The sequence below is a fragment of the Rhinopithecus bieti genome, unplaced genomic scaffold (assembly GCF_001698545.2).
Source record: "Rhinopithecus bieti isolate Rb0 unplaced genomic scaffold, ASM169854v2 scaffold_25394, whole genome shotgun sequence".
In the NCBI taxonomy this organism is placed as follows: Eukaryota; Metazoa; Chordata; class Mammalia; order Primates; family Cercopithecidae; genus Rhinopithecus; species Rhinopithecus bieti.
In genome coordinates, this window is record NW_016811676.1 from 767527 (window position 1) to 787371 (window position 19845).

The 19845-nt window shown below is 41.3% G+C and overlaps 2 protein-coding genes across 3 annotated transcripts in view; one reads left to right on the forward strand and one right to left on the reverse strand.

Moving 5' to 3' along the window:
• Nucleotides 1–4634: 4634 nt before the first annotated feature.
• PIGP (phosphatidylinositol glycan anchor biosynthesis class P) lies at nt 4635–12547 on the reverse strand. Of its 2 annotated transcripts, none has more exons than XM_017894621.1 (5): nt 12454–12547; nt 11782–11885; nt 8504–8576; nt 6267–6385; nt 4635–4979 (listed from the first exon to the last, which is right to left on the reverse strand). In XM_017894621.1, the coding sequence occupies exons 2-5, from the start codon at nt 11861–11863 to the stop codon at nt 4849–4851; spliced, it is 405 nt and encodes a 134-aa protein (XP_017750110.1). In that variant the 5' UTR covers nt 11864–11885; nt 12454–12547; the 3' UTR covers nt 4635–4848. The 2 variants fall into 2 exon arrangements, with proteins under 2 accessions (XP_017750110.1, XP_017750111.1); XM_017894622.1 differs by lacking the exon at nt 12454–12547 and adding an exon at nt 12326–12447.
• TTC3 (tetratricopeptide repeat domain 3) overlaps nt 8638–19845 on the forward strand; it is a 132831-nt gene continuing 121623 nt past the window's right edge. Inside the window, 1 exon segment of the mRNA XM_017894623.1 lies at nt 8638–9253. Coding sequence (XP_017750112.1) covers nt 9211–9253 — 43 coding nt within the window. The 5' untranslated portion in view covers nt 8638–9210.

Sequence of the window (19845 nt, forward strand, 5' to 3'; positions counted from 1 at the left end):
AGCCATTGACATTTTAGGGTTTTTGTTTATTTATGTATTTATTTAATTTATTTATTTTACCATGGAACGACAAACTCTCCTGACTAGAAAAGGTGGGACAAGTACATTTCCTCCCACACCGAAGTAGTAAATAGTGCCACCATTAACCTAATTGCGTTAAACTGAGTGAGACCCATGAAAACTGCCACAGCCTGACTTGTACCCCAGCAAGATGAATCAAGAAGAATCTCTCTCCTCTTCTGTTTTCTGTCTTCCTCTCCCCATGTCCCATCAAGTCTGTTCTAGTTACTGGCTGGTGGGTCTGTACTATGCAATGTACTGGGTTCCAGGACTATTGCTGTAGGAGTTGATTTATTTGGGTTTTCAAAGTTCTTTGTGGATGGGACTGTTAATATGACATTTTTGTATATCCTACTGAACCTTTAAAAAAGTGAGAGATGCAGGCCGGGCGCGGTGGCTCAAGCCTGTAATCCCAGCACTTTGGGAGGCCGAGACAGGCGGATCACGAGGTCAGGAGATCGAGACCATCCTGGCAAACACGGTGAAACCCCGTCTCTACTAAAAAAATACAAAAAATCAGCCGGGTGAGGTGGCAGGCGCTTGTAGTCCCAGCTACTCAGGAGGCTGAGGCAGGAGAATGGCGTAAACCTGGGAGGCGGAGATTGCAGTGAGCTGAGATCTGGCCACTGCACTCCAGCCTGGGAGGCAGAGCGAGACTCGGTCTCAAAAAAAAAAAAAAAAAAAAGTGAGAGATGCAAGAAATTTTGGGTTGGGTCAATGTGCTTAAGGATGACTCCCATTCTTATGACAGCCTAGGCAGCAGCTTCTTGAGGAAACCCAGGCATCTGATTGAGATCATTTCAACTAAAACAGGGCAGGTCAAGAAATTAGGGAGAGCAGAATTTTGGATTTAAATTATGTAGGCTTTTCATCAGGTGATTTCATACTTGGGCTTTTATTTCTCCCTGGGAGTTGAATCACTGGAGAAGGTTTTGTTAGTATATGGAAATTTTTGTATTATTGACACTTTCTATTTGGAGTATTTTATGCTATTATTGGGGCTCATTGCAAAACAGTGTCTTTCAAACTTTTTTCTTAAATTAGGACATGCATTATACATCATGGCAGAAGCACAATTTTTACAAAGAAAAAAAAAACATCTCACAGCCTGGGCAACATAGGGAGACCCTGTCACAAATAAATAAATAAAAAGATTAGCTAGGCATAGTGGTGCATGCCTCTGGTCATGGCTACTCAGGAGGCTAAGGTGGGAGGATTGCTTCAGCCTGGGAGTTCAAGGTGCGGTGAGCCATGATGGCACCACTGCATTCCAGCTTGGGCAACAGGGTAAGACCCTGTCTCAAAAAAACCAAAACCAAAAAACATCTCAGCTGGAGTTCTGAAAGCAGAGGCTGGGACACAGGCTTGTGTGCAGGCAGTTTACTGGGAAAGTGACCACAGAGAGCAGGGCAAAGAAGCAGAGGGTACAAAACACAGCAGACAGACAAGCACGTGGGCTGAGTCCACCACCATCGTGGCAACCGCAGCTCAATCCCCCAAGACCTTCTGAAGAGCTCATGGAATGCAGTGCAGAACTGTCTCCTTGGGGCTGAAAGGCAGATGTGTATATCCACTGACACTTGTCCCAGGCTGGGCTCCAGGCTGGTCCCATGGGTGTTAACCCCTCTCCTTCCAGAGTGTACTATAAGGGGCACCTATGTGGATTTGGTTAAATTCGCATGAACTGTTTGGGGCATCAATGGCTGGAGTAAGAGGTGAACAGAGAGGGTCTGAAGTGGTTGCAAGAGATGTTCAGTCAAAATATTTACCCTTACCGAGTGCAATGCACTGACATATTCTACTCTAGTTCATCACACACACACTAGTGGAGGCCCACTCACCAGTGGTTCTCAAAGTCCAGGGGTCCCAAGACCATATTTCGGGGGCCTATGAGATCAAAACTATTTTCCTACTACTGCTGAGATGTTTTTGTCTTTTTCATCCTTGTTCTCTCACGAGTATACAGCGGAGCTTTCCAGAGGCTTTGTGACAGACACTAATGCCACAGACTGAATGCACAAGCAGATATGAGAACCGGCTATGTTCCATGAAGCCAGACATTAAAGAGACTTGCAGAAATGTAAAACAATTCTGCTTATCTCACTGAAGTTTTTTGTTTTACAAAATATAGTTATTTCTCACAAATATGTTTATGCTAAATTTGTCTTTTTAGAGTCAGCTTAGTATTACAACAATGATTTGGGTGAAACGTTTCTGTAACAGAAATTTTGTTTCTAATTATGGGATATGAATTAATTTTGTAACTAAAAGGTAATGGATTTATTATTTATAAACAATTACTTAAAAATTTTCTATTTTAATTTTAAAATATATCTACATACACAAAAGGTCTTTGGGGCTCTCTTTACAAGAATAAAGGGGTCCTAAGATTTTAAAAAAAGGTAGAGAATTGCTGCACTAAACTGATCATGACCCTCAAAAACACTGCTGCCCATAGTTTGCAAAACATCGGTGTTCCTTTCATGACCTGCAAGGACAGAGTGGTTGGAAACCAGAACGAAAAGTTAATTTCAGGCTTAATGTGCAATAAAACACTAGAGTCCATGAAGGTTCTATTCTGACCCATTTCAAATCCGTCTCAGGTCCATCACCGGTCCTAGGGGAAGACAAGGGAATACCGCTGACATGAGCAGGAGTCTCACAAAGATGGGAGGGAACTGCTCGGATAACTGCTGGCTTTCTCTTTCAAAGCTTACAGCTACTGCCCTGCTTGACCAAAACTCAGTTAAGTCTAGTCATACAAGGGAGTCCAATCACGTAAGGGAGTCATTCTTGACCCTGGCTGCATATTGGAAACATCTGGGAAATGTTAAAAAATTACCCCTGATGGGCTCTACTCCAGACCAATGAATCAACATTTTCTGGAGGTGGGCATTGGTACTGGTACTGTTTTTTCCCCCCTTTTTATTGAGGTGTAACTTGCATCAGAAGCAGAAATCTTAGTAACTTAATGATTTTTTAAAAACATGTATTACCTCCATGTAACCATAACCACCACCCAGATCAAGATGTAGGGCATTTTCAATTCACCAGCAGGCTCCTTCATGCCTCCTCCCAGTTAATACTCTTCTCCAAAGGTAACCATTATTCTAATATTTGCCACCATAGATTAGTTTTTCCTGATTTTGAACTTCAAATAAAGGGAATCACACAGTAGTTTATTCTTTTGTCTGGCTTTTTTGCCCAATGTTATGGCCATATTAATTCATATTATTAGGTAGAGAAGTAATGCATTCTTGTTTGCACGGCTGTGTAGTGTTCCACTGTAGAAACAGACCATGATTTATTTACCATTCTATACTTGCTGGATTTGGCTGGTTCCCTTACACTGCCTTTTTTTTTCCTTTTTTTTTCTTTTGAGACGGTTGCCAAGGCAACCATCTCGCTCTGTTGCCAAGGCTGGAGTGCAGTGGCACGATCTCGGGTCACTGCAACCTCTGCCTCCCAGGCTCAAGCAATTCTCCTGCCTCAGCCTCCTGAGTACCTGGGATTACAGACGCCTGCCAACACGCCTAATTTTTGTATTTTTAGTAGAGTTGGGGTTTTGCCACGTTGGCCAGGCTGGTCTCCAACACCTGACCTCAGGTGATCCACCTGCCTCAACCTCCCAAAGTGCTGGGATTACAGGTGTGAACCACCACGTCCAGTCCCCTCATACTGCTCTTAAGTGTGGTGACATGCTCTCACCATAATATAACAGGAACTGAGATGAACTAGGGAACAGGAAAAGCAGATTCATGTTATCTATCTCATGCTTAGTGGCTAAGGATATGGTTATTGTCCCCTTCCCAGCTCCTCCTCTGAATCTATTCGCCATTCACTAGTCAGAATGACTTAAAAAACAGAAATCAGGCCATGTCACTCCTTTCCTTCAAGACTCCCAACAGCTTGATCCCAAAGTGCCTCAAACTCATCACACTTACACTTAAATCCACACTTCCTACACTGATCTACAAAGCCCTTCACAATCTGAGCCTGGTCTCTCCAGGCTAACCTGGGACCACATTCTCTTGTTTGGTATGCTCTAAGGACAATGCCAGTCTTCTCTCTGTTCTTAGGACACACCAAGCTCCTTCCCACCTTATGGTCTTTGCCTCATCTGCTTTATACTTAGATCCCAACAGCCTCTTTCTGAGAGGCCTTCCTTGACCACCTAATGTGAACTAGTCATCCCTTTGCATTCTAGAATACATTATCTTAATTCTCTGCATAGCACTCATCAAATTATATTTCCTTGTTTATTTGCTTAGTCACCTCACCCTGCCTCTAAAAATGTAAGCTCTTTGAGAGAGAATCTTACCATTACTTCATCCCCAGTGCCTAGAAAAATACCTGGTACACACTGAGTACTCAACAAATATTTGTGTCTTAGACAAGAATCTGATGGCACAAGTACTAAATGTACCCTCCCCCAAAACTAAGGATTTGAATTCTGGGCCCCTCAGAATAAACAGGAGGAAAGACACCATTGCCCTTTGCAAATTACAATATAAAAGCCTCTCTGGAGGAACTTCTTGATTATACTGACACTGATTTTTTTTTTAAGTCTGCTATATGGTAATGCAATATTGGATTTATTCTGTTCATTAACAATTAATACTTGAGAACATTTACAACATTCATTGAATATAATCTAAGAGAAGGTCAACTGACATTTTTTACTTCTCTATTAATAAGAGAGATGGTCAAATTAATTTATGGCCAAAATTATAATGGCAAAAACTTATAAATAAATATGTGCTTGGTGTTAGTATGGTTACATACAGTTCAGTTTTTGGTGTAAAGTTCTTTGGCTGCAAGAAAGAACACCTGGTTTACTTCACTAATAGAAATATCTCTTAATGCTGGAATGGCTTCCTCTTGGTATTTCTTCTGCTGTTGATTTTTAGCATAGTTATCTGTAAGAAAAGACCAAAAAGTTCTGTTTACCCAAGCAATTTCTTCTACAGTCTCTGTGTCTGATGGAGACCCACCACATAGTTTACTAGGCCGATGTTTGGATAGTGACAAACATCGTGTTTAACATAATTAAATGATTACTTAAATCTTCTCTTTAGAAGAAATGTCCCTATTAAAATAAAAACATAACTGGTAAAGTATTTTTTTCATCTCTAACTTGGAAAGAAATTAGTATTTTAATCAACCGTACAATGATGATTAAAGTCTCATTTGCACATTTCTCATGGGAACAGAATTATATCCAGGCCTTGAAAATGTATTTAAATAAACACCACAAAACTATTAAATCATTTGGTATAAATATTCATGCAAACTTAACAATTTTCCCTCTTTGCACAAATTATCTATTTGCTGCCAATTCCAGTCAAGAATGCATGGAATGCAGTGTATTAGACAGACATTTAAAAATAATAGAATTGATTTTCAAAATAAATTGTAGAGGCTAATAAAGGTTTTGAAAAGTTGAAAAATCATACCAGGGAACTTAAAAAATACCTTACTTTCTAGAATTTAACCAAGCTCAGGAGTCTGATTTATTTTCATCTTTAGACTTGAAAGAACTTAAAAAAAAATAAAACCAGACGACTGTGTTGTGGCTCTTTTATCCACTTAATTGGAATAAGGAGTACACAATGATCCTGAAGAGGATACACACCCCAAAGTCCTTTTCTGAACAACGTCTGCATGTACTATTTGCTATGTCTTGATCAACAGTGTCTGTTCAGGATAAAAGAAATTTCTCTCAGGCAAAGTTAATGGGAACATATTATAGACACATATAGTATATACTTGTCATTTTATGGGAACATACACCTGCTAACCAGTGTTATAATTCATTATAATTTATTTCCTCCATGAATATAGCTAGTGCATATTCATCAGAACTTAATTCCTCCATGCAAATATTTCCTTTTGTATAAGTTTGTATTTATTTCTCTTAGTAGCTTCTTTTTACCGTCCCAATGTGTGTGTATGTGTGTTTTCTTTTAGGATGGCGTTTCATTCTTGTCACCCAAGCTGGAGTGCAGTGGCGCGATCTTGGCTCACTGCAACCTCTGCCTCCTGGGTTCAAGTGATTCTCCTGCCTCAGCCTCCCAAGTAGCTGGGATTACAGGCATGCACCACCACCGTGTGTTTTACAGCCTGTTCTTTGTTGCTTTTCTGGGTAAAAGTGCTAATACTGTACTCTTTCATTGCCCCAGCACTTTCCTTTTATATAAAGTTACCTGTGATTGTATGAATGGAGTCGAGTGGAGAGGTACTCATCATGTTAATCCCAAACAAGAGCACGTAGCCAATTACTATAGTAATAAGGAGGTAGACAGGTAATGCAACTGCCCAATATCTGCCAAAGAGAATATTAAAGTACATAATAGACACTTTAAAAAAGTTGTAATTCTCAAGAGTCAGTCACAAAGCCAACACGTTTTTTAAATTTAAATTTTATAAAGTAATACGTGTACATAGAGACAAATAGTTCCACAAGGCTTATAATGAAAAACTGCAGTTCTCTATCCCACCATCCCAACCTTGGGGTCTCACTCTCCAAAAAGAAATGCTTTGAGCACTTGAGCTGTCTTCTGGTACTTACCTCCTCATTGTTACAAAACATGCTCATAGTACTATTTCTTCATCTTTTTCCATTACAGACATTTTCTCTAGACTTGCTAATATGGAGATGATGAATTAACCTCCTGTATCCTCTTCTATACTTACATCACAATTTCTCATTATAGCAGCAGGTTTTAGAAATAATTGTAACTATATAAACAAGTTTGCCATGAGGACCTTAGTGCATTATTATTATATATTTTCTTGTACAACATTTTGGGTTTTTTCTGGAATAATTACATCTTTTTGTCCGTTCACTTGGTTTTCCATGTGTCCACCAATACCAGAGCCTCAGATTCTCTGACAGGACTCTATTATGCCTCTCGGTATCACTGTGTACATGGAGTGCTATGGCACAATCACGGCTCACTAGCCTCAACCTCCTGAGCTCACTTCAGCCCTGCAAGTAGCGGGACTATAGGCACACAACACCACGCCTGGCTAATTTTTAATTTTTTTTGGAGAAATGCGGTCTTAAGATGTTGGCTAGGTTTTTTTTTTTTTTTTTTTTTTTTTTTTTTTTTTTTTTAATGATTTATTCTCTATTATTTTCTCTTTCTGGAACTTCTAATAGTTAGATTTTTAACCATTATACTTTCTTCTAGTTTCAATTTTTTTGTTCTAATTTCTAGAGATTACCTTTATTTTCCAATCTTTCAATTAAAATTTTAATTTTGATTATCATGTTTGCAATTTCCAAATACAATAATTTCCTGAACATTCCTTTTCCATAGCATTCTCTTCTTGTTTCACAGTTATAATTGTTTCTTACCTCTTTGAGAATTTTATGTTATTTAAAATTTTTTTTCTGTTTTCTGCATTATCTCTATTTCCTTCAAATTTCCTTTACTTTTCTGCTTTTTCATTTCATGCTAGAGGCTTTATTTTAACGTCTGGTAACTTAGAGTAGTCCATTCATATTTAAAAATGAAGTGCTAACAAGTGAGTTGGAGCACTATGTGTATGTGGGCAGGGATGGTCAACTGGTGAGCCTCACTCTAAGAGACTTGGCCACTTCACTGGGGTCCTCTAAATGTCAGAAATTATAGATCCTTTCTCTTGGGCTGGTCAGCTTCCTCAGGAAATAACTATCTATCTTTTTCTGTAAGGAGTAGGGTCTATAAGCCTGGAAGCCCCAAGAGGGAAAACGGAGGAGGAGGTAAACCTTCTCATTAAGCCATGCAGATTTTCACTTACTTCCCTGTTTTCAGTAACACGCCTCATTCCCACACTCAGACTAAGAAACCCTAACACTAGAAACTCTTACTCAACCTTGCCAGAGAGTAAAACTCCTGTTTTCTGCAGGGGAGGGCAGGGCGGGTCTCCCAGCTTTGAGGGATGAGAGAGGGAGATTTGAAGGCTGAAGCCTTTAAACATGTTTTCAGTCCAACCTAGAATTAAAGAGCTACCTGGTACCCCAATGTCTGAGCTATTCTGGAGTTCTAAGGCACAAATATTCTTGCTGGCTTCCCTACTTCAGCAATGTGAAAATCACAGAAACAAAGGCAGTTACTTCTCACCTATCACAACCCACTTTCCGAAATGTGGTTGATAACTCTTTTCTGCTATCCTATTGTTTCTGTGGTTTATATCTTAAGTCGTTTTTTTTTCCTGTAGGGTCATTTTAACAAGATTTTTGGAGGAAATGGATGGAGATAAACATGCATGTTCTTGCTACCATCTTTAATTAGAGGGGTATCAATAGCGATCTTTAAAAAGCTTTCAATTTCTATATGGCTATTGATGAATTTTAGGAAAATGAATATTTAAGATTTGGATAGGTTTAAGAAAGGATATGATTCCTCAAAATAGCATTAATTATATCCTCATTTAAGAAATATATTAAACTTACTTTTGAGGCCAATAGGTTAAACCTAAAGAGTTTAGCCAAGATTCAGGAATAAAGGCCCACACGAGGTAAAGTACTGTAGAAAAGAAAAGGAAAAAAAAAAAGAAAAAAAAGAGGAAGAGAAGTCAGTAAGACATACATCTAATCTATCAATCTATTAAGATTCAGATAAAACTGAAAGCTCTTTTGAAGTGTCCCTGATTCACTTAGAAATGATTTTTTCCTCCTTTCAGTTCTTCTAGCTCCTTGTTTGTACAATTCTTATAATACTTATAATTACTGTATTAGTCATTTTTTTAACATCTTAACTTTCACACTATATTTTAAGCAATTCAAGGACACAAATCACGGCCTAGCAATTGTTGTAATCCTTATTACCTAGCAATTTCCTTTATGTACAGTAAGTGTTCAATACTTCATCTCCACAAGGTTGAAGTAATTATAGACATTTAGTTGCTCAAAGGGAAATTTACCTATCCTAGTTCTCATCCACCACATGTTGAGCTTCTGCCTTATCTCCCAGAGTACAAAGTTATTTTCCTCAATCCCAAATCTCTGCGGCACTCTTTACTGTTATTCCACCATAACAACAACAATGGCTAAGTTCTGAGCACTCACTGTGGGTTAAGCACAGTTCCAAGCATTCTGTACCCATTATTTAAGATAATCTTCTACAACAATCCTCTGAGGCAAGTACGCAATTTTAACTGATGAGGAAATGGAAGCTTAGAAAGGATTCATCACCTACCCAAGGTAAGCGGCAGAGACAAATTTTAACTACCTACTACATCAGTGATGATGCATTCTTTTCTTCACAAATATGTATTACAGAATTCTGTATGTCAGGAGTGTGAGACACAATATTGAATCCAAAAGAGATGGCTTCTGCCCTCCCTAAACTTAATATCTAGTGGTGAATAGAGAAAATTGGTATTTCCACTACATTGTGATAAGTGTTCATGAATGAGTAATAAAAGATGACGGTGGCTCACGCCTGTAAGCCCAGCACTTTGGGAGGTCGAAGCAGGTGGATCACGAGGTCAGGAGATCGAGACCATCCTGGCTAACATGGTGAAACCCCGTCTCTACTAAAAAAAATACAAAAAATTAGCCAGGCGTGGTGGCAGGTGCCTGTAGTCCCAGTTAGTCGGGAGGCTGAGACAGGAGAATGGTGTGAACCCGCGAGGCGGAGCTTGCAGTGAGCCGAGATCGCGCCACTGCACCTCCAGCCGAGGCTGCAGAGCAAGACTCCGTTTCAAAAAAAAAAAAATACAATAAAATAAATAAATAAATGACATAGAAGCACATTAAAAGGCCCTCCTTCCACTCCGTATCCTCCTTCCCCTTGCTTAATTTCTCCCCATGGTACTTTATCACCTGATACTATATACGTTTTTCTTATTTAATTTGTCCATTGACTATCTCCCCCCAGCGTTAGAATAAAAACTCTATGAAAGCAGGGCATTTTTGGCTGTTTTGGTCCTTCCTAGCCTGTAACAGTGCCTGGCACATGGTAAGCACCAACAAATACTTGAATTACTTTTTGGTTGTGGGTATCATGGAATTTAATTTTTTTTTTTTTTTTTTTTGAGACAGAGTTTCGCTCTTGTTGCCCAGGCTGGAGTGCAATGGTGCGATCACCGCAACCTCCGCCTCCCGGGTTCAAGCGATTCTCCTGCCTCAGCCTCCCGAGTAGCTGGGATTACAGGCATGTGCCACCATGCCCGGCTAATTTTGTATTTTAGTAGAGACGGGGTTTTTCCATGTTGGTCAGGCTGGTCTCAAACTCCCGACCTCAGGTGATATGCCTGCCTCGGCCACCCAAAGTGCTGGGATTACAGGAGTGAGCCACTGCGCTGGCCAGAATTTAAGTCTTAAAGTGATTGCTTTTATTTATTCATATAGCTTCTAATCCTTGATACACTCTTTGAACAAGGATTTACGAAAGTGCTAACAATAACATCAGTAGCTAACACTTATTAAGTCCTTAACCGTTCCTAGGCATTATTTTACGTGCTTTACATAAATTACCCCGGTTAATCCTCACAACAGTCAGAAGAGGCAGCAGAGTGAAGTCAGTCAGTGTATTTGGGTTCAAATTTAGAGGCCTATCATTTAGTAGCTTTGCAATCTTGAGCAAGTTACTGAAACCACAGGATGCTCATCTTTAAAGTAAGCACAATAATAACAGAACCTACCCCATAGAACTGTTTCATGTGTCATAAGCATTTAACAACCATCATTATCACTAACCTTTTACAGATAAGGAACCTGAGGTTCAAAAAATTTGCTGAGGGTCCCAGCTCACATGGCTAATCTGTGGAGGAGTCAGAATTTGAACTCAGCTGTAACTTCTTCACTTCTTTTCAGTTGTAACAGCCTGGCCATTATATTCAACTGCAAGCAGTACTGATGGTGCAGGCTGATGTATTTTAGTTAGGGTTCAGAAGTACTACCACTCCTCCACTTTCCTAGTTTCCAAAGAGTTGCAGAACGTTCGATCAGGGGCACTCAATTTTCTCCCTCTTGTGTGCCTCAAAATTCCCAAATCCTTTTGGGGAGAGACTTGGAGCTTGCTGAGTGGGCATACTAGTGTCTCAGTGAGCGTCAGTCTCCGTATCTGTAAAACGGAATGTTATGGGGATTAAGGGAGATCCTGGATGAAAAGGACACACCTTTCAACCTGACTTCCCTGGGCTACTTCTTTTGTTCCCCAGATCCCCGCAGGGCACACTGGTGCCACACCAAGCTCCTCGGGTCCAAACCCTTTCACACCCTCATTCACGGCCTTTCCACGTCTTCCCTCTCTCCTACTCTTTTCTAATCAGCATCAGTGCCTTTCCACGTCTTCCCTCTCTACTACTCTTTTCTAATCAGCATCAGTGCCGGGGGAAAGGCCTCTGTAAAAGCCTTGACTTTCCAGTCTGGTTTCAATGTCTCTCCACCGTGCTCCCCTGACACTCGTCACACTGAGCACTAACTGTAGATTTACTCATCTGTCTCCTCCACAAGACCACGACCTCCTTAAGGGCAGGGACCAGGCTTTATTCACTTTGCCATTGCGTCTGGTGCTGTATAAATATTTGTAGAGACTAAAACCTCCTAGGCTAGTGCTGGCACACAGAACACTCAACAAACACGAGTTCCCTTCAGATTTTCTTAAAAAGAGACATAGGGAGAAAGAATCAACAGTTCATGTGTGCACAGTCTAACCAATGGATTCTTCCCTTGTCACTGAACGCCAGAAAAAGCCCCTGGCCATCCATCAGGAAAGTACTTACTGAAGCCAAACTGGGAGCTTAAGAAAAGAACAAAGCCATAAATCGCTCTTTCTGGCAACGGCGACGGTGAATTTTCCACCATTTTTCCTGGGGCTTTAGACAATCTGTGGAAAAGGAACACAATCAGTCGTCAGCGAGGTGCTTTCAGGCACCATTGGTCCATTCTCGCCCCATCGCTCCGCCGCGGGCACGGCCCCCGCCCCGCATTATTGCCTCCCGCGCCCCGGTCCGCAACCCGCGCCCCCGCCTCGCGCGCACACACAAGCACCCAGGCTGGCGCGCGCCCCGCAACATAAGGGGTGGCGGGGGATAGGGCAGCGAGAGGGGGCCCGGGGGACAGAGGCGCGCTCCAGCTCTGCGAGCGTGGCCTCCCTGTGGAAGGGGAGGGCAGGGAACAAGGCTCGCGCGGCGCCCACCAGCACGCGGGCCTACTGGGTCGCGGCGCCGAGGCCCCGGGCTCTGCCCACTCGTGGAGATTTACATTTCTCATTCGAGGCAGGGTATGGGGGGGGGGCCCGCGACCTCGGGTCCTTCATACGCCCACCTGGGCCCCTCTCGACACTTGGACACCTCAGCGCTGAGTTCTCTGCGCAAGCGCCGACCAGGCAGCCGCAGTGGGGGAGAAAAGAGGAAAACCTGAGGGAAAGGCCTAGGCGCAACGGCAACCCCCACCTTGGCGCAGGCGCACGACGACCCTTCCTGGGTGGGAGCTGGGGAGCGCGAGGCCGGCGTGATCCCGCGAATCGCGACGGCAAAGGAGGGGGCGGTGGGGTGCGACTGCGCAGGCGCGCTGCCCGCCCACGTGATGCACCTCCGTTTAGCTCAGCCACTCGCTCCCTCCCGCCGTCGGCTGACGTGGAGGGCCGGAGGTGGCGGCGGCTGCGGCGGCGGCTGCTGCTGCCTGCGCCGAGGCTCGCGGGCGGCGGGCCCGGGTGAGTGCACACCCGGCGCGCGGCCGGGCTCCAGGATGTGTCACCTTGTCCCGCTGTAGCCGAGATGCCGGGGGAGCGGGGCATTCCACACCCCCTCCGTGGGTGTGTGGTGAGTGTGGGTGTGTGCGCGTCGCCCCGCGTCCCTCGCTGCGGTGCCTGCTGTGTGTCTGCATGGGTTGGGGCCCCGCGCGATGAGGGGGTGTGGCCGCTATTGCCTACCCTAGTGGGTTTCTCCCCTTGGTCGGGTGCCCTGTTGCGAGCGAAGCCCTGGGATACCGGTGCGAGGGTGGGAGTAGTCCCTTTGTGCGCATTCCCCCGCTGCCCGTGCCTCGGCCGGTGCGTGGCTGACACTGGGTGGAGGGGCCCGCGCTCGCGTGTCGCCTCGTGGCCCCCTTTGTGTCGGTGTCCGCGCTCCCTGGCGGCTGCGGGGGCGCTCTCGGCCTCGCGGGTGGACCCCCCTTTGTGTCACTGCCCATGTCTGTGGGCTGCGCGTCCCCCAGCGCGAGTGGCCGCGCCTCCTGTACTCGCGACCCCCGCCTAGAGCCTTGCTCGCGCAAGTGTGCGTCCTCGCGTGTCTCCGAGTGTCCCCAGAGAGTCTGCGCATGGGTCCTGTCGAGTGCGTGATCTCATGTGTGCGGGTTTAGTTTTGTCGAGTGGGTATCTCTTGTGTGGGGTTTCGTTGGTGCGTGTTCGTGAACGTTCGTGCACACCCCTTGCTGTGTGTGCGTGTGTTCACGACTCTGTTGTCACCTGTTTTCGTGTGAACTGGCAGTCCAGTCCAGGGCCTGTCCCTACGGAACGGACCCAGGAGGGGGGTAACCTCGTCACTCCCCTCGCCCCCGCGCCTCTTTCTGAGCATCCTCCCCCACAGACGCTAAAGGGAAGGGGGGTGGACAGGATGGAGTCTGGCCAGTTGCTCCGCAGTGTTGACGCTGCCAGTGTGGCCTCTTCAGCCAGCCTGTTCAGGGCACAGAATAGAGGGATCAAAGATAAAAAATGGAGCCGAGACAGGTGAATTTGGGCTGGTACCAGTTCGCAGTGTCTTTTCAAGCATAGGCGCCCTGGACGTCAAAACCCCCTCGGTTGCAGAGACCTTTCAAAATGTATGCACACGCCTGCTGGGCGATGCCGTCCTTAGCCGTTCGTGATGATATTTAATGGTTTATAGAATATTTTATGGCATTCACCTAAATCTCTTTCCGTTTTGCCCAACATCCTGGCGAGGGAAACAAGGTAAAAATCTTACAGATTTTACTCCTCCGGAGGGAGCCTTTTCCTTATAACTACGACTCTAGTTAGGACATTTTTTTGTTGCAAGAAATTTGCGAGTTAATCTAAGAAAAATGGGATATATTATAAGGACACCTAGGGTAAGAAACTTCAAACCCGTTAGAGAACCAGCTACTGCTCCGTTTGCTCAACGTTTCATGCTCTGCGCGCAAGGGCTGCGTTTTGGTGTCTTTGTTCTGCCTAATTTTCTTATTGTCTAATTTTCGTTTTTAAAAAATTTTTTTTGGAATATTTCAAATATCAGATACAGAGGGGGGAGCTAACCAATCCGTGATTCAGATTTTACAGACGTGATTATTTAATATTTTGCCAAATTTACTTCAGATTTTTTTTTAAAGAAATAAAATTGCTCTCAGTTCCTTCCCCTCCTTTTCTAGAGATAGCCACTGCGTTGAGATTTGTGTATATCTTTACTTTGCATATTTTATACTTTGATCATGGTGAATCCACACACAATATATTCTATTGTTTTTAAACTTTAGTGGTATTAAAATATACATGCCTTTTGCAACTTGCTTTTTTTTTTTTTGCTCAGCATCATATTTTGAGGTTGATATATGAACAAATTGAATAACTGTGATATCTTTGGTTCATTCATTTTACTTGCTGGTATAGAATTGCATTGTATGAATATACCATATTTATTTATACATTCCCCTGTTGATAGACTTTGAACATGTTTCGGTTTTTGACTCTTAAAAACAGTCCTGCAATAAATACCTTTGTACTTGTATGCTTGTGCACACATTTGGAAGTTTTCTGTAGGAAATACAACTAAGTAGTAGATTTGCTGGATTGTAGGCTATGTGCATCTTCAACTTAACCAAATATCACAGAAGCTCTCGAAGTGGTTGTACCAATTTTCACTGTCACTGGTGTTGAGTGAGAACACCATTTCCTCACAACCCTGCTAACACTTTATATGTTATTAGACTTTACATTTTTGCTGTCTCTTTACTGACCAGCTTCCTTACGACTCTTGGTTGCTGCTAATTTGCTTGTAGCCACCTTGGCCTCTCTTGTAGCCCTGTGTCAGCCTATGGATTTATCTCTTGCAGCTAATTGGCTTAGTCTTTTTCTCCTTTGGTTCTCTTAAGAGTAATTCCAATGAACATTTATTGTATACCTAATGCATGTCAGTTCCTATGGTTGTCGTATAGATAGAATTTTCATGATATGTTAAATATGTACCTCTTTAGTGGCAGGTGAGGTGATTTAATTAAAAGTATTTTTTTCATACGATGAATGTTTAAAAAAATTTTTCTTTCCTCTCCATTTTATTGTAGTATTTGATAAATTCAAAATATATGTAAAACATATGCAAGCTGTATAGCAAAACAATAAAATGAACATCTATGAATTCACCACTCAATCCAATAATCAAAATGACCAATATTGAATGTGCTTACTTCCAGAGGTGACTACTATCCTAAATTGTGTATATTATGCCTTGTTTTTAAAAATAATTTTATCAGATATGTATACATCCCTTAAAAAATGTATTGTATGGTTTCTGTTGTTTTTGAGTGGAAAAAAATCATATTGGGTATAGTTTTCTGGGACTTGCTTATTTCACTTGATGTTATGTTTCCGAGTTACTAATATTGGGTATAGATGTAAGTCATTAATTTTCACTGCTGTGTAATATTCCATGTGTGAATATAACACAGTGTGTGCATTCTTCTGTTGATGGGTATTTTGGTTGTTTCTAGGTTTTGCTGTTATGAAGATGCTTGTACATACTTTTTGGTTGACAGTTGTAAGAATTTCTCTAATTTTCACACTGGGGTATATGAGCCCCAGAGTAGTAATGAAGATTTGCTAAGGAGTGTGTGGGTACAAATAATGTTAATGAATCAGTTTCAAGATCATTACATTCCATAGGTACACTTTCCTAAAATTGGTAATACCTGAGGCTTCCTGCTAGTGCTACTTTCTCACCTTATGTTTCTAACGTTGCACTTTACATAAGAAAGGCAAACCACAGGTTCTTGTGGAATCTTACTATGGCACTGCCCTAAGTAGGAAAACTACCTTGGGGAAAACGACGGGATAATTTTTTTTTTTTTTTGAGTGGAGTTTTGCTCTTTTTGCCCAGGCTAGAGTTTAATGGCACAATCTCAGCTCACTGCAACCTCTGCCACCCAAGTTCAAGTGATTATCTTGCCTCAGCCTCCCGAGTAGCTGGGATTACAGGCGCACACCACCACACCCAGCTAATTTTGTATTTTTAGTAGAGACGGGATTTCACCGTGTTGGCTAGGCAGGTGTTGAATTCCTGACCTCAGGTGATCTACCCAACTTGGCCTCCCAAAGTGCTGGGATTACAGGCTTAAGCCACCATGCCCGGCCTACAAAATGATACTTTAAAATATCACTATAGTGTTAGGGAAAGCCTCTTAATCCTGGCACTTCCCCATCCATTTCCTTAAGAGATACATTTCCAATAAAGTTTCATTTTTTATGTTATCAGGGTATATTTTTTGGCCAACTATATGCTGGTAATAATTATACATTTAAAAGAATGAGATATCAGTTTTACTTTAAAATGTTACTGTGATATTCTAGAAATTCAAATTCACCCTTTGCAATTATTTAATCTTATGGTGATATTTTTTAAATGTCATCTTAATGGGTAAAGGGTATGTAATTTTTAAAAGCACTTTTAGTGGTTGGTGAGCAAAAAAAAAAGGGGGGAGGGGTTGGAATACCACCATGTTAATTTGTTCAGCAGCAAAAGCAAAAGAAAAGAGAAAGAAATACTGCCATACCACTATAGTAAGCTGTTTGCTAGAAATGGGATTGCTAGATCAAGGGGTATGAATGATCAGCTTTACAAAATAATGTCAGATTGCTTTCTGAAGGGGTGGTATCAGTTTGTACTTTGGTCAGCAGTTTTGTCTGTTTATATACTTTGATCAACAGTGTGTAAGAGTTACAGTTGATCTACAACCTCTCCAACACTTGTTATTGTCAGACTTAATATTTGCCAATAGAATGGGTATGAAATGATGCATTGTGGTTTTAATTTGCATTTTTTTGTTATTAATGAGATTGAGCATCTTTTGTATGTTTATGAACTGTCTTTGTTTCCTTTTTATGAAATATCTAGTCATATATTTTATCCTTTGTTCTGATGAGTTGTCTTTTAAAACGGATAAACTGGTAACATTGATTATGTGCATTGTAAATATGTTCTGGTTTGTGGCCTGTCCTTCTACTCTTTATGGTATATTTTGGTGAACAGAAGTTCTTAATCTTATCATAATCTAATTGGAACCTTTCTTGCCCTGGGCTTATAAAGACATTCCTCCATTTCTTTTTAGAGGTTTTAAAATGATGTCTTTCGCAATTAAGTTCGTAATTCATCTGGAATTGATTTTTGTGTATGTTGTGAGATAGTGATCCACATTCATTTTTCCTGTGTGGTTCTAATTATCCCTGTCCCATGTATTGAATTGGCCCTCTGTTCACCAGTGATCTGCTGTGCCATCCTTTTACATGTTTAGTTACTACCTGCATGGGTCTGTTTTTGGCTTGCCTTTCTTGTGTCACTTGTCACCTTGTCTCTCTGTGTGTTCATACCACACTGTCTTGATCATTAATACTATAGTTTTACTTGCAATCTTGGTATCTGGGAAGGACTTGAATCTCACCTGTTTTTGGTCATTTGTTCTTAATAATTAACTTGTTACATGATATGAATAACCCTTTGGGTATTAATTGGAATTAATTGAATCAGTTTGGGGGAGAATCAAAGTCTTTAAGATTTTGATCCTTTTGTCTAAGAATATGGTATGTATCTCTATTTATGTAAGGTTTTAGTGTAGTTTTATGATTTTCTCCATAGAGATTTTCTACTTTTATATGTTGATTCTGATGTTATTGTTTTGTTGCTATTATAAATGGTGGTATTCTTAAAGATTCTATTTTAACTTATTTATTGTTAGTAAATATTTTAACTTATTTATTGTTAAATAGAAATTTAATGAATTTTTAAAAATATTGACCCTTTAGTCATCCACTTGATAAACTTACTAATTTTTTTTCTGAGAATTCCTTTGGTTTTCCTTGTGTGGATAATTATATCACTTGCCAAATAGTGACAGGTTTGGTTCTTTAATTCATATTTATTTTTGCTTTAATTTATTCTTTTTTTTTGGTCTTAAATGTGCTGGCATACTTTATACTTATGTTCTATGGAAGTGATTAGGGTTGTTCATTAGAAGCGATTATAGTGGGCATAGAGGTCTTGTTCTCATTTTTAAAGAGAATATTTATCCGCTGAGAATAACATTTGCTGTGAATTTTTGTAGATACCTTTGATTAAGTTAGGGAAGTCTTTGCAGTTGTCACTTGCTTTTCTGCACTTGCTGAGAATATCTTGTGTCTTTTCTCCTTTAATCTGTTAAATGTAATGAATTCCATTTTATAGATTTAAAACTTCATTTTCTTTTATATTCTTTCTTGACATAAACCCAAATTGGTCTTTATAGATTGTATTTTTATGAACTACTACTTTGAGTTTGCTCATATTTTATTTAGATTTTTGTGTCTGTTTGTGACTAGAATCACCTCTATTTTTCTTTATTGTCTGTCTTATCTGACTTTGGTATTAAAGTTACACTAACTTTATGCCATGAGTTAGAGAGTAGTTCCTCTTTTTCTGTTCCCTGGGAGAGATTGGATTGGAGTGATTTGTTTCTTAAAAGCTTGGTGGAACTTAACTGTAAGGTCATTTGGATCTAATGTTTTCTTCATAGAGTTTTAGTAGTAATTAGTTGAATAGTCATAGGACTGTTCAGGTATTCTATTTCTTTTAGTCAGTTTTGGTAAGTTTTAGAAGTTTGTCCTTTTATCATAAGTTTTAAGTTCTTCACATGAAGTTTATGGTTTTTTTTTTTTTTTTTTTTTTTTGAGGTGGAGTCTGTCTGTTGCCCAGGCTGGAGTAGTGCAATGGTGCCATCTCATTGCAACCTTCGCCTCCCGGGTTCAAGAGATTCTCCTGCCTCAGCCTCCCGAGTAGCTGGGATTACAGGAGTGCGCCACCATGCCTGGCTGATTTTTTTCTATTTTTAGTGGAGACGGAGTTTCACCATGTTGGCCAGGCTGCTCACAAACTCCTGACCTCAAGTGGTCTGCCCACCTCAGCCTCCCAAAGTGCTAGGATTATAGGCGTGAGCCACTGCTCACGGTATGGCATTAACTCTGTTTTTAATCTCTGTTTTATTTGTGTATGTGTTCCCCTTTTCTCATTTTGAATGTTATTTATGTCTGACTTCTCTTTCTTGATCAGTCTTACTAAAAGTTTGTCCATTTTTTTTTTTTTTTTTTTTGAGGCGGAGTCTCGCTCTGGCGCCCAGACTGGAGTGCAGTGGCCAGATCTCAGCTCACTGCAAGCTCCGCCTCCCGGGTTTACCCCATTCTCCTGCCTCAGCCTCCCAAGTAGCTGGGACTACCGGCGCCCGCCACCTCGCCCGGCTAGTTTTGTATTTTAGTAGAGACGGGGTTTCACCGTGTTAGCCAGGATGGTCTCGATCTCCTGACCTCGTGATCCGCCCGTCTCGGCCTCCCAAAGTGCTGGGATTACAGGCTTGAGCCACCGCGCCCGGCCAAAGTTTGTCCATTTTTAAAATCTTGGCAAAGGATTAACTTTTGGCCTAATTTGTTCTATTATTTGTTTTTTATTTCATTGATCTTTTTTCTCTTTTATTATTTCATTTTACTTTCAGTTTGTTATTTAACTATTTTTCTCGCTTAAATTACACACTTAGCATTAATTTTCAACATTCTTATTTCCTAGTATAAACATGCAAGGCTATAAACTTCCTCAAAGTTCATT

Excerpts from the sequence above, each read along its gene's own strand:
- PIGP (XM_017894621.1), bottom strand. The coding sequence starts at position 11,863 with ATGGTGGAAAATTCACCGTCGCCGTTGCCAGAAAGAGCGATTTATGGC. Across the intron at positions 6,386-8,503 it reads TTAACCTATTGGCCTCAAAA|ATATTGGGCAGTTGCATTAC; the intron begins GTAAGTTTAATA and ends TCTCTTTGGCAG. Across the intron at positions 4,980-6,266 it reads CTCCATTCATACAATCACAG|ATAACTATGCTAAAAATCAA; the intron begins GTAACTTTATAT and ends CTTTTCTTACAG.